The sequence below is a fragment of the Falco naumanni genome, chromosome 2, assembly GCF_017639655.2.
Source record: "Falco naumanni isolate bFalNau1 chromosome 2, bFalNau1.pat, whole genome shotgun sequence".
Classification (NCBI taxonomy): domain Eukaryota; kingdom Metazoa; phylum Chordata; class Aves; order Falconiformes; family Falconidae; genus Falco; species Falco naumanni.
The window spans coordinates 118,609,893-118,624,697 of record NC_054055.1 but is presented as its reverse complement, the minus strand read 5'-3'; the positions used below and the strand labels follow the sequence as shown (position 1 = coordinate 118,624,697).

At 43.5% G+C, this 14,805-nt stretch overlaps 1 protein-coding gene across 3 annotated transcripts in view; it reads left to right on the top strand.

The window, feature by feature from the left end:
- Positions 1–14,805, top strand: part of PHLDB2 (pleckstrin homology like domain family B member 2) — a 126,730-nt gene that overhangs the window by 79,488 nt on the left and 32,437 nt on the right. For 2 of the 3 annotated variants that reach the window (XM_040583067.1, XM_040583069.1), the window contains exons 4-7: positions 394–777; positions 3,016–3,159; positions 4,027–4,164; positions 14,567–14,695. In XM_040583067.1, the coding sequence (XP_040439001.1) occupies positions 394–777; positions 3,016–3,159; positions 4,027–4,164; positions 14,567–14,695 (795 nt within the window). The remainder of the gene's footprint in view (positions 1–393; positions 778–3,015; positions 3,160–4,026; positions 4,165–14,566; positions 14,696–14,805) is intronic. The other variant, XM_040583068.1, reaches the window with a different exon arrangement.

The following is a 14,805-nucleotide window of genomic DNA, read 5'->3' as shown; positions in this document are numbered from 1 at the left end:
TGTGTACATACAAACGGGGTATGGTTACAACAACCTGAATAAACAATATTAAAATTTTCTACATTGGAAAGATAAGGAAGCTTAGGACATCTTACTTGTAAGTAGTTATTCGTTACTGTGAAATGTACTTTAAATTTTTTAAGTTCTTCTTCCGTGTTAACTTTGATTCTTCATCTTGTACTGTAATTTCTTTATGTATATCTGTTTATTATCTCTTAAGTGCTAGAGATGTACATGGAGCTGGAGGACATCAATCCCTCACTGAAAAAAAAAAAAAAAAAAAAAGCAAAAAACCCCAAAACATAAAAAACCCCAAGCAGCAAACATTTTTAAACTTCATCTTTACTTTAGCTCACATGTGACACTTAGTGCTATTATCTTTTTTTAAACTAGGAACGGCAGCGGTTGGAGACAATCCTCAATCTGTGTGCAGAATACTCCAAATCTGACAGTGACCCCGCTGCAGCTACAACCGTTGCTGATGTTCAGAAAATTAACAAAGAACTCGAAAAACTTCAGCTCTCTGACGAGGATTCGGTGTTTGAGGACTCCCAGATGAATCTGGAAACAAGGTTCAGAAGCCACTTGAAATCTTCTGCAAGTGATTCGGATTTCTCGGAGCTGAGCAGCCACAGCCGCGGCACTGCCGCTTTCCTCCCCTCTAGAGGGTTAAGAGCCGACGAGCACTTCAATGAGAGCACGAAGCCTCCACCTTTCTCTGCTCCTGGCTTCCTGAAGGATGCCACCGAATCATCCTACCTAAGCATCACACCAAAGGTAACGCAATCCAGGTTGGACCGCTTGAAATCCTTCTCTCGGGGTCTGCTGTCCTGGCAGGGGCCGCAGCTAGGATAGCTGGGGTGTGAGAATTCATCTCGGAGCTCACACAGCTTAGCCAGCAAATGATTATTTCATTTTCTGTGGAAGCTATTGGTACTGGAAGTTGTTGTTTTGTTGGTGTTGGTTTTTTTTCAGAGGGGTGTGCTGTTCAGAAAAAAAATTAAGGTTTTCTGAGGGAGAAGGATTTGCTTGAACAATTATAGCTGCTTAAATAAGGAAGGTTTCGGGAACCCTGCTTAGCACCATGCTGGGATGTAGGAGGGAAGGCAAGCTCTGCTATCTTCCCCTGGCCTGAGGCTCCTGCCTTCTGTAAGTGGAGGATATTTTCATGTGGGCAAACCAGAACGGTCGTGTGGGAGGTGAAGAGGAGTTGCCTGAGCCGAATTAACCGTCCTGAGCCACTTGTCAAATCAGCCGTTGCCCCGATGGGGAGCGCGGGGACAGCCAGCCTCCTGCCTCCTGCTCCTGCCTTTAAAAAGCCGCAGCTCTTTTCCTGTGTAATTCACACTGCTGCTTTGCTCCTGAAGGGAAATCGTCCTTTAAGCAACAGGACCTAACAGCGTTCCTAACAATTTCCTTCAGCTAGGGCTCCTAGCTCCTGGAGGGGCAGCCCCAGCAGCCTCCTCCAGGCTGGGGCAGGGACCTTTTGTCATCCTGGGCCAGACCAGCCGTGCAGCAGCCCCTGGAGACTGGCCGTGTGATAAATAACACTGTTCAGGAGTTAGAATCAGGAGCATAATAAGACCAAGCAAAGCCGTAAAAGCAAGTTTCTATTTAACAGATTCACACCTTTGTGTCTTCTTTTTACTGTTATTTACAAACTGTATGAGCTTCAGCATGGTTATATGACTAACAGGAATTGTAGTTGACCTCTGCTTAGACTAGCTTACCCACAAGAGAACTGTGTATGCATAGAAGAGAGAGGTGTGATAGAAAAAATTTTATCTTATGAAGGGGTATCTCTCAGGGAATCTGTCTGCTGAGTCTTTCAGTGTGAAATTATCAATTTACTTGATTTTTCCGTGTTGACAATGTTATAAGACATTTCACTTAAAAGTTGCTGTGGTCTTCCATTTCTTTCCCATTTGTTGCTTTCTTCGTGCAAGTCAGAGATCCTATTTCAAATCCTTATTAGGAAGCTGAAATCAAATATGTTATGTCAGCATTATCCAAACAGGATACCGGACAAAAAGAGGCTTTCCTGCTAGGATTACTAATGCTAATCAAGGAATACCATTCATTCATTCATTCATTCATTGTGAAGGGTGTTCTGCGAAAGCCCTGAGAAAAGCAATAACAAGCAACTGTTTTAATGAAACACAGCTCATTGTTTTAAAATACGAGATCAGATTTGTTCAGGATAAAAAGGCTGCTCTCAGAATAGCCGTTCAGTAGCTGAGCTGAGCCTCTTGGAGCAGGGCTGTGTGGTCCAGTGGTTAACACGAAGCCCTGCACGCAGCCCACTTCTAATTCTGGTTGGGGACAATGAGTGAGCAGCCTTACCAGAGTAATTGGATCACAAGCCCCTGGGGTCAAATCAACATGAAGAATACATTTGAAACTCAATCCTCTTTGATCTAGCCTTTGCTGGTATAAAAGCACAGATATTTTCTTGAAAACAGTTTAATTCTTGGCACAGTTACCTAGTAAGTAAATGGCAATGGGGAGAGCAGTGTTAAGGGTCCTGCTTCCTCAGCGCTAATTGGGGAGACAGAATCAACTTTTCTCCTTATTCTACAGAAGCTGCCCGTCTCAGTGGCTGGTTACAAAAATGTCCTATTCTGCCTTCTGGCTTTTGTTATATGAACAGCTGAAACTTAGATAAAAAGCAACTTCAGCTCTCCATGTTGTTTTTTATAAGGGGAAAAATTGGATTTTTACAACCTAAATGGTACAGCATGTAAAGTAATTCTCAAAGGTTAGGTTTTAATAATTCCTGCAGAATGAATAGTATTTACTGTTAAGTATAGTATTTACTTCCAATGCCTGGAAGTAAAGTATCATGTTTGTTTCTCTTGTACACCTTCTAAATATAGAAATAGCAATATAGTACATATGAAATATGGAACGGGTTCAAACCCAGCAGTGCCATACTTGTCTAAAATGAACACAGTATGAAAGGTGGAGGAAAGGCAAGGTTTAACTCTTTCTAACTCTTGTAACGTGCAACTGCAGATACCAGAATGCACAAGTGACGAGCAAAGAGGGCAGGAGCTTGGTCAACTGGAGGAGGAGCGCATAGTAATACTGAATAACTTGGAAGAACTTGAGCAGAAGATCAAAGATTTAAATGACCAGATGGATGAATCCTCGAGAGAGGTATGAACTATGTTTTGGTTTTAAGTGTCTTGCTTGTTAGGCAGGTCTACGTAGCATGAGACTTGATGGGTTCAGCAAGTACATAGGGAACCCACGGTGTTCGTAGGCTTCATATTCTGTGCTTTTTCACCAGGATCAGGCACAGAATCACGGACCTGGCAGCCTGCTATTATGAAGGGTGTTTTTCCCCAGCTGAGAGATGTGTGTCATGCTCGGATTAACCTTTCCCAGCTGTAACCATTATACTCCTAAGTGGAATTAGAACAATCTTACTTGTTTAATGGCCACTCAATTGATCTAAATACCTTGTGTCACTTGGGAGTTTTATGGTGGTATCTCCTGTGACGGCTTAAAGAGAAAGGAAGTGAGACAACTTCCTCTCAGACCTCCTTGGCTTTGCAGTGGCAGGGGCATGCTGGCACCCTCTTGACTTCTGGAATCTCACGGTTGCAGACTAAGCTGGCCAGGCATTTGGGTTGTGCTTGCTCCAATTATCAGTGACAGGAAAGAAACAGCTGTTCCAGAAGGGTTTCCTACAGAGCCTGGGCACAGAGGGTCGGTACAGTATCATAACAGGAGAAAGCACAGAGAAGAGAGAGAAAAGAAAAACTTTTGGAAAAAAGAATCTTCAAACTGAACTTGGTTTGGACTTTTATTTTGCAGTATTTTATGTTGCAGTTTTACTTTTTTCAGATTCGTGATCTTACTTTTGTGGCAGTAAAACTTTTTTCCCTTCCCCACCCCACTTTTTGAAATGTTTCTCTCTTGTGAATAATCACCATCTCACTCCCCTTCCCCCAGAAAATAACGTGTGTCAAGATTTCTTCTTAATCCGGACTGCTTCTGAAAAATGTTTTGTGTTCCTAGTTGGATATGGAATGTGCCCTTTTGGATGGGGAACAGAAATCTGAAACAACAGAGCTGCTGAAAGAGAAGGAGATATTGGATCATCTAAACAGAAAAATAGCTGAGCTCGAGAGAAATGTTATTGGTGAAAAGACAAAGGTAACTGAGTTATCTTGGCTAGCTGTGTGCTCTGTTTCCCTTGATCTTCCAACTACATTTATATGATTAACATATTGATGGAGGCTATTTTATGAAGTACTGTCTGTAAGTAAATCTAGCTGATAAATATAGAAGAAAAAAAATGGTTGTCTCACCATCATCTCCCTGTAACCATCTGGTTTCCCAAGGTATGTTTGACAAGCAAAATCTAGTATGTGTAAGTAAAAAGACCTGACCTACTGTGAAGATATTTTTCGTTAATAAAAAATCCGCATAGGGCTTGGACTTGGGTTATCTGTCATTTAAAAGAACAGTATTAATTGAACTGTTCCATCGCCTTCCATTGTCGATTATAGATTTTGCATTAAAAATAATAAATAATCCTTTCTCAGAAAAGGAATGGAATGAAAGAAGGCTGCAGTTCCAGAAAATGGCTTTATCTATTATTATGTAGAACGATATGCAAGACATCTGTCAAGTATGTAATTTTAAAGCAATTATGTTGGTTTATTTTGCTTGCTGACTGATGGGCAGTTTTTGTACTGTAGAGCATTCTCTCTGTGACTAAGCGCAAGGAATTAATTAGTTCTGCTATACAGTCAGATACTTAATTGCTCTCAAATGCGCACCAAATATATATATAAGTATATATTTGCAAAATAGGATAGTAATATTTTCAATTCAAGAATAGAAAGGGCCTGCAAGATGAAGCTGTGCCCCTCCAAGCAGGGAGCGGTGGCTCCCCCCAGCAGGCTCCCTCCAGGCTGGCAGTTCGCTTCTCCACAGCCAATAATATCTCAAGGTCAGGATGTTTTCCAGGCCTTGCAGCCAGTAATGTTTCCTTTTTAAATTTCATCCTCTACCTCATAATTTAAACCTGTCACTTGTGGAAATACCCTAGCTAGTCTCTCCCCCTCTTTTCTTTTTTTTTTTTTTTTTTTTTTTTTTAAGCTTTCCAGAAATATCTGGAAGTCTTCTGCTTTATTTGCTTTTGCTTAGACGAGCTGCGCATTTTTAGCTCTTTCGCAGTCCCCATTTAATTCACACCTTACAGTTCGCATTGTTTTATTCTGAGCTTTTTGTCCTCGGTTTCTGCCTACCCTGTCACAACCCTGGATGCTGTTCTGCAGCTGTGCTCATCCAGCCTGTGTCTGAGGAGAGCGGTGTCCTACCTCTCTGCACGTCTTCTTTGAGCTTGAACTTTTGTGAACTTGCCTGCCTCCGCTTTTCCTTGGTCTTGTGTACCCCTCAGCGATCCTTCAGCTTTCGGTGCTGCCTGTTGGAGTGTGTTTCATATTTGCTTTTTAGTATTAAAGATGAGTTTAAGGTTGGTAACGACAGATAGGGTGGTGCAAGCAGATACCTTCCGAAAGGATGCTGCTAGAAGTTTTGGTCGGTAAGTGGTAACAAATAACATACCCAGAAATTCGAGAGTATTTTTTCTCTAGTAGCCTCAAAGTTCAGTGAAACTAATGGAAATTACTTTAAAACATGTAAGTTGTTTAAATTTCCTTGCAGTTGTGTGATGGAGCGTTAGCGTGTAGCAGTCAGGAAATTAAAACACTAGGTCTAGTTTAGATTTTCTGTTGAATTGAAACATGAAAAGCAGCCTAGAAAAAACACTTTTGTTATTTAAAAGGGAAGTTCACTCAAAACGTTTTTTTCAGTATGCAGCAAGCACTAGTCAGATCAGTTACAATATTTTAGTTGTCTTTTCTTTTGTAGTCCTTTTTCTTTGAAACAAGCAAACAAAAAAGCCAGTGGTGACTGCGTGCTCTGGACTTAAAGCCATGGCTCAGTTAATACTGAAATTATCCTTGTAAAAATGAAGTTTTAAGAGAGCCCACAGGTTTTGTTCTGGAAGATGTCTGAAAGCACTGTGTAAAAGTGGAAGTTTAAAAAAGAAATGGGAGACAAGCTTCTGCAAATAGGCAAAATAGAAAGTGACAGCTGAAGTGTTCTGGAGAAAGTAGTGTCAGCCAACAAAACAGATGGCACTGATCATGTCAACAAATAAAAGTTCTGGCTGACTTGAAGCAACAACAATTTTTTAAAGCCTGATCTGCGTGTCTGTAGGTTTAAGCTTGCAGCCCTGCAGGTTTTACGCAACAAGACAGGCAACATCTTGGCTCTGTAGTAGTACAGGGTCACACGCACCCCCAAAAAGGGGCACTTGGGCAGAGATGGGAGGGTGGTCCTTTTGGCTCAAATAATTTCAAACATATGACTCCCTCAACAGAACGAATGCTTGGGTTTTGGCCAGTAGTTGTCACCCTGCTGATGGTATTTTTTATGTTTCTTGCAAGAACAAGTGTCCCAGTGTCCACAAAGTGGTCACACTTTTCTTCTAGTTGCCTGAATATTTCACCCCTAATGATACCAGTGGTCTTGGTTTTGGTGGGGCTTCCTGGCAAGGAGCTGTCAGGTCCCATCGCTTGGACGGTGGTTATGTTTCTGCCAGGGTGATACCTGAATATACCGCAGGTGGGAGGGAAAGTCACGAAACCATGGTGGGGTGTTAGTGCCATACATGATGGCACTTGTCTCTGGAGCGACGAGCATCTCCGGGAATGTGCCACTGATCTCGGCACCTGTTTGACAGGAAAACCCTGCCTGGTTGTGTTTCATCCTTACCCATGCACCTGTTTGAAAAACCTGTGAAATTCTTAAAAAGGGAGATCATAAACTACAGCCTAATTATTGGGCCGTGTTAGGTACTTGAAATAGACTGTAGGTGGAAACTGTTGTACTACTTTTGACCTAATTTTATTTTATTTATTTTTAACACCCTGTGCACAATTTGTTTAGATCAGGACACAAAGTTTTGCCAACTTTTGCACAGTTCTAAAACCACAGTTTCTAGCCCTTGGGAGGCAAGGGAGTCGAGTTGAAAACATACTCGGGGGCAGGAGAGTTGTGAGTTCGGTTTCGGGCTGTGCCAGCGTGCTCTTTGCCGTGGTGCAACGTCTCTGTGTCCCAGCACCTTGCTTGCAAATCAGGAATGGATTTTGCAAGTGGGTTCGGGCGTGATATGGTAGGCTGCATCCTGATCTTGTTTGAGTCCTGCGCTCAGCCCTACCTGAACACATGGCAGGACTAACTGTGAGGAAGAACAAATGAATTGGTGGGGAGGAAAACATATCGCACACCCTGCGGTAAGTTGAAAGCTTTTCCCTTGCTTTTGTGAGTGTGCCACCACGCACATTGTAAGGCGTGAAGCAATTAGTGTTGCTTTGCTTAGGTCTTAGAAATAAGAGCTCTGAGCGCTTGCTGTTTTGAAGAGAAGGTGACAGAGCCTTTCAGCAGCGTTGCAGGACTCTGTGTAGCTCTGGCTGTGGTGCAGCTCTGCCGGGAACCACTGCTGACAGGGCTGGGCTCTCCCAGCCGGGGCAGCTACTCGCAGGGCTCTCCCAGCCGGGGCAGCTACTCGCAGGGCTCTCCCGGCCGGGGCCGCTACTCGCAGGGCTCTCCCGGCCGGGGCCGCTACTCGCAGGGCTCTCCCGGCCGGGGCAGCTACTCGCAGGGCTCTCCCAGCCGGGGCAGCTACTCGCAGGGCTCTCCCGGCCGGGGCAGCTACTCGCAGGGCTCTCCCAGCCGGGGCCGCTACTCGCAGGGCTGTCTGGCATGGCCTGTGCTTTCAGCTATGCTGGAAATGGTGCAGGTGTGTGGAGGAAGGTCTTTCTGTGCCTCTGTGGCCATGCTGCTTGATCACAGCTTTACAGTCATCAGATTTAATATTTTTTTTTAAAACTGCAATATTTGGGTTTATCTGTAGAAAAAATGACTAACGACGTATTTGAATAGCAGTGTTTAAGCTATTCATTGCAAGTTCCTTATGCAGAGACAGCCCTGATAAGCCACTAGTAACACAGTTTGACAGATACAGCTTGAAGCTCTCCAGGAAAGCTTTGCTACAGTACCTGTAGCAAAAATCACCCTGAGCACAGCCTGCTCTGGAGAGGGCTGAGCTGGGCGGTACCCGGGAAGGTGCCATCGGGTGAGCCAGTCTCCCTTCTCCCTGCCATCCGGGCCTGGCTCCCTGTAATTCCCATGGCAGTCACTCATGGTGCTGCACTGTGGTGTACAATAATGATGCTGTTGTTCCCTGTGGAATATCACCTCAGGTCCACGGTGCTATTTACAATTCCGGCTTCCTCCCGATGACTTAGCTCGCGAGACTTAGTTCAGTATTGACGTTTGTCTGTGAGGAAGCTGGAGAAAATTGTATTTTTGCCCGATTGGATGTTATCCAGATTTGCAAAGTACTTTCTTTTCCTACAGTGCTTCCTTAATCTGTGTAGTTTTAAAACGTGCAGTCCAGCATATGTGGAAAAAGATGCTTAATGATTTGCCATGCCTGATGTCTCTGAGTTAAAGCATGAGGTTGAAAGTAATGACACAGCCGGGGAAAGAAAGGCCGAATAAACAGGAATAACTGCAAATGAGTAATGAATTTAGCAGAAGTGCTGTGGGAGGTAATCATAGCTAAGTGGGAGTTTTGGAAGAGAGCTTCAAAATAATTGTTTATGCAAAAGTTTAGACTGTGTTTTAAAGGAAGGAGGTTACTCCTTTTCTTCTGGAGGACCTTTGCCTTATGTCATGGTGGAAATACGTACTCCAGGACTCTGTTATCAGCCCGGGTTTCCTGTCCCTTCTCAAGAGCAGAAAGCAGGAGCAGCTGGCAGCGGATAACTCATCTTTTTTTGGAATACATTTGAACTGGTCCACATGCTTTTGTGGAAATATTTTTCAGTCATTAGCAGAATATCCCAGACATTCCAAATCATTGGAAGCTCAGCCTCTTTGCTGAGTTAGTGCTGCAGAGATTTGCAAGATCCGAGTCAAGGAAAGAGTGGCTGGCCGATGAGCCACCACCATGCAGCGTTAAATATACTGGTGGTCTCTCCTGAATCCTTTCTCTTCTGGCTTCAAAATTCCTGCTGTTGTTTTTTATTCTGACGAATCTGAAAAATTTCTGCCTCATAGCATAGCCTTTTAAATCTTTCCTGGTCAGATTCCAGTTCAGCAAGATGTAAGCAAGTATTTTAAATCAATGAGTTATCATGTCTTTAACATATTAACCTCCTTAAGACACAACATACAAGATCAAGTTTTTTGAGGAATACTTGCATCCGCTGGATTTATCCACGTAAGGATAACCTTTAGAGAGAACACTAATGAGGAAAAAGATGATAATGTGGAGAAAACTCTGAAAAACTGAAGCTTTCTTTTAAAACAGTCATGAGGGAAATAGCAGAATGGCTTATACCACTAAGGGAAATCCTCTTATTGTCATCTAGATGACAAAGACTATACAAAATTTTAATTTTCTCACTTGACATTTTTTTTTATGGTTTGGATGATTATTCCCTCTTCTACATTCATGAAGGAACAGGGGTTTTCTTTTGCCTCCCCATCTGTTTGCTGGGACAACGCATTGCAGTGGTTGGAGAATGAGCTGAGAAATTCCATAAAACTTGAGTTGTCTTAGGAGCAAGTTAATGTGTGCAACTATTGTGTTTTTACTTACAGCAGCGAGATTGCTTACTGTGATTTAAAATGCTTTTTACCGTTGGCTTTGTACATGCATGTGAAGCAAAACCATGGAGATCTCTCATACAGATGCCATCACTGTATAGTGTCTATCATGTTATTAAATTAGTTACCAGTTGTGCAGTGAAAAGAACTGTTGTGAAATACCTTCTTCTGTCATATTATGCTCCTCATATGCCTGACATCTTCCCCCCCCCCCCCCCCCCCCCCCTTCTTAACGGTTTCTTTTATGAAACCCACCAGGACTGAATGACAAACAACAAAATTGTGACAAGTTTTGTGCTTCTGCCCTGGAAGCAATCAAGGAATGCAGGAAGGAGTAGTCTGAACAATGTAGAAAAGGAGCATGTAGTTTGTGCACAGGAGTATCTGTTTCATTTCAGCAATATTTTTTTAATCAGAGAGGTGTGCAGTCTGATCTGTATCAGTCGTAGCGCTGGAAATACTTCCAGTTTGCAAGAGTGCTGGAAGAGTCAGCAGACCTCAGGTTTAACGCTTTGCCCAAACGTACCGTTTGCCCTTTTCAGCCGCTAACCACTGAAGAGCAGGTCACGTTTCCTAGCCTGCTTTCTGTTAGGGCTAGTTTATTTTCTTACAAATTCATGGCAGGGGTCAGGCCAATTTCATCAGTGAGTTGTTAAAGTCAATTTTTCTTGCTCTTCCCCTTACCCTCCAGAATGTTTTACTGAAGAGGCAAACTGTAGCATCACCACTTCCAAGGAGAAGGGAATCGTTTCTGTAGTCTGCTCTTTCTCCTCCACTTCTAGCATTTGCAGTAGGTTCTTTTGGAGAAGAGGAGGAATGTTCTTTTGGAGTAAAAGAATAAAATTTGCCTGGAGGTGGAAGCATGGAGATGGAGGAGCTTTTCACAACAAAGAACTGCCTGTGCTTCTTATTTCTCAGAAACCTGTGAGGATTGTAAAACTAGCTGGTTCCGTACTGAGAGACGGGGAGTGCACGGCAGAACCGGGGGGGGGGGGGGGGGGGGTAATGGGGTGTCGCTGCCTTAAAACATGGTGATTTGCAGGCGAGTTGGACTGAGGAAGGTCCTGGAGTACTTCAGCCTGGAACATGTACAGTATAAGAGCCCGTTGGATGGGAAGGCAGTCATTATTATTATTTTTTCTTTGTTTATGGCTTCTAGGTTTCTTTGCAGTTTCTCTTTCTGAAAATAACACACACCCAATTATTTATTTTTTTTTGTTGGGGGTTTTTGGCTGGGGCAGGGGAGGAGGTAGGGTTGGAAGGTTGTAGAGTGAGCCCGGTTCACTTAGCCGTACAATCATTGCACAGTAACTTGGTAAAAATTATACGTTTCTTGCTGTGTTTTTTTCCAATTTTTATCTGGATTTTTGAGACGCTTTCTCTGTTTCATCCCAGTTTACTCTGACTCATTTCTGCAGAGTCTACCGGTTTGTGCAGGAAGCTTGGCTCCGAAGGCACATGTACATGCAGACACATGCTGCTCTACAGTTTTAGCCTGCAGTAGCAGAACGTGATGAATGACAAATTGAAAAGCAGAACTTCTCTGCAGAAGGGGTGTGGGGACCTGCTAGGGTTTTAAGTAGCGGTATTGATCAGGCATAGGGCATCCTTAACTGCAGCAGACAACACGGAAGCAATTGGTCTCTCTCTTTCCTTCCATTGTTCCCGTTCTTCTAGGGGTGATGATTGTCTTTAATACTGACCTTTTATTTCCTCCGTGTCCTCATCATCTATGAGATGTTTTGGATATATATTCTTTTTTTCTCTCTCTTTGCCCAGAAATCAGCTCTACCAGATCTATAGGTTGATCTCCTTGTGTCATCCATGTTGATCACTTATGGTCTGTGTTCATACCATATGTACAGGCACATATACATAGGATGTGACACTTGGGGGATAGTGTCACGCATCAATTCTTTTTACTGCTGTCCACGTTCGGATAGTCTCCAAAACTGATCCAGGCTGTGCTCCAGCATCATCAAAACCCAAGACGGTCCTGCCCTGTGTCCTGGCAGACCCCAAGTTCATTTAACAGCTGCCTAAAGGCAGCCCATAGGGCGAGGCGGGCGGTAGGCTAAGACCAGATGTTGCGCTTTACTGAGCTGTGCTTCATTTCTCTGGAAACAGGATGTTAAGAATTGAGCCAGAGTGGAGTTAACGCGGCTCCGGAGTCCGTGCTGGGGCTGGGAAGCGGTTGACTGCAGAGAAATGTTTAACAAGTACAAGCTCCTGCGGTTAAATGAGGATAAGCGTCTGGAGCACGTGGGCTCTGTTCACAGCTCTGCTGCTGGCCGCTGCCGAGCAAACAGCTCGCAGAGTCAGCCGCCCGCCTGCCTCAGCTGCATCTTGCGCACGGCTTGCAAAGTTATTAATCTCTCCCCTTCACAAAGAACTCGCCTTGATCCATTTATAGAAGAGACTGTATGAAAAAATTCTGATTACTCATTTCTTTATCAAATTACTTTTTGTGAATTAGATGGACTTCATCAATGCACAGCCAGGGATGTCAGCGAACTGAACTCCACAGCTGCAAAACAGATAATGGCCCTCATTGCTGGAAGTGATATTTCCTGTTAAGACTGCACATTTTGAAGGGAGCCGGTCTGGTGGGATGTTATCACTTCCTATGCTATAAATAGACCAGATGAGTATCACTTTCAATCTCAAAGGAATAGGTTTCTAATTTCTTGAGGGAAGTAACAGTATCTCTGGCAGGATTCTCAGGGAGTTCTGTACTCGCTGATGATGTCTCCTCACACTCAAGATTTGTCTTGCTTGTTAATGAATGAGCATGCTTGTTGCAGCACATAGCTATTTAGAGAGCTATGAATAGCTTTGGAGGCACGATACTGCCGCAAAGTTGGGAGAAGTCCTTGCTGCTTTAGATTGCTAGGTGGGCAGAAAAGGAAAGCGAGAAACAACGTGGCAGACCATAGGCTGAATGTTAACCAGCAGGGTTTGCGAGGAGCGGAGCTACCACCTTATTCATAGATTTCCTTCCATGTGGAAGTAAGGATGATTCAGCAAATGGGGTTGCTTGAGGACGGAGGTCTAGAGGTGACCTCTCAAGAGCTGCACGCTTCTCCCTCATGGCGCAGCTTGCACGTGCTACATCCTCCGTATTTCTGAGCCTTGCTGCTGCTGTTGTAAGCTAGTACAGCAGGTCCAGGTAACTGAATATGCTGGCTCAGTTGCTCATTTTCACAAGCTTAGAAAAAAATCAAACAATCTTCTGTGTTCAGCATTTTGTTTGTCAGATTGTGTGAGCTGAGAAGCTGAATGTGTAAATGAAAATAACAAAGCTGCGAATTCGGTTGACATTGGGCTTGAATGCGAATGCTTCCTGTTGTGGTTTTTTTGTTTGTTTTGTTTTTTTTTAATACTAGGAAAATGAAATCCCAGCCCCTGATCCCACTCAGATTTAGAGATAAAACCATAAAGAAAGCAGGCAGCTAATACATGATGTTGTTGTTGTTGTGCCTGCACCATGTGTGAGAGTTAGAGAACCTTGTCAGGATCCACAAAGAGAAGGTTTTGGGGAAAGACCATCCCCCAGTTTGAAATGGCAAGCAGGGTACGCCCAAAGAAGTTCCTTCTCTATGGCATGTGCATAAGGGTGCTGTGGAGTGTCTGATCATATAGCACCTGCTGAGCCATGCATTTGATTTTAAATAACAGTTGGGACCATGAGTGGATGCTGTGACAGAATTCAACTGTTCTTGGAGCATTCAAAAGAAGAAGCTGGAATTTCGGGGCTGATACTGTTTTGAGTATGAAGGAGAGTTGGAGACCATCTGAGGGGAGATGTGTAACTACAGAACAAGGAGGAAAAGAGAAATAGAAGGTAGCAGAGAGCTGGGCTTCAGGGACTGACTTGATTATTTCTGCCTGGCTTATCAAGCGTATTGGTTATTCCAGTTATTAATTGCTCAGTCGAAGGAAATGCATCTGCTACATTGGCCAGTGTAGGTGCAAGTAAAAGGCATTGAAAAAATTCTTTGCACTCTGATTTATCGGTTTTCAGACTTTGGCCCATGGATAAATAATAGTGTACAAGGTAGCTTTAAGTGATCCGCAGCCAGTCTTTGGAGCAGTGCTGCACACTAAGTCATTCAGTATTTTATTGCAAACATTTCAAGGTTACAGGCTTTTGAGGATGGGAAGCAGTGTGCCAAGCACTGCTACTCAAGTGGATGAGGGGAAAGCTGAACTAGTTGGAGGAGACCAGGGAGTCCCCTTTGATCCCCAAGAACAGGTATTCCTGTATCCTGAAGCAAAAATCACTCGGTGTTTCTGCTGCAACTGGATTTCCTGGCCCGGAGTTACTTCTTCACACAGCTCTGTCTCGTTCTGGTTTTTCACTGCTTGCTAAATGTAGTTATCTGTACAGAGGCACGTAGGCATGTAATTCGTTCTCCTGGGAGGACCCATTTTCCCCTCACTGCCAGACTACAGTAATTTTCCATCCATTTTGCTTCCTAAAAGCTACACTTTTCTCTCTCCTTCCTCAATTGCCTCACTAACATGGCTCCCATTTCCTCTTTTGTTTTCTTTATTTTTCCTTTTTTTTTTTTTTTTTTTCAATTAGGTGAGACAAGTGTTTGGGCAGTGGGCTTTAACGGCATCATCCAGACACGGGTACAAAACACAGTGACGAGGGAGAGAAATAATCACCGCACTAAAATGCTTAATGTTTTGGTTTGATCACTGGCATCCCACCGTTGCATTTCAACTAACAAGAGTTTTCCATCTTTGACCCTACGTGCTTCAACAGCTCGTTCAGGTTTTGCCACGCGCTGTCATAATCACTAACAACTGCTTGGGTTTGAAGGTAATTGTGTTTATTTTCTGGTTCATGCTTCAGGAAAAATTAAAACTTGATGCTGAGAGGGAAAAACTAGAGAGGCTTCAGGAGCTTTACTCCGAGCAGAAGACGCAGCTTGATAATTGCCCTGAGTCCATGAGGGAACAATTACAGCAGCAGCTGAAGAGGGTCAGTAGCAAGTTTCAAGATTGCACTATTTTTTTTTGTTTTGTTTTGTTTTGGAGTTAAGTGTAACATATTCTGTTTCAAGTATCCAGTGTCTGAACATATTTGCGATT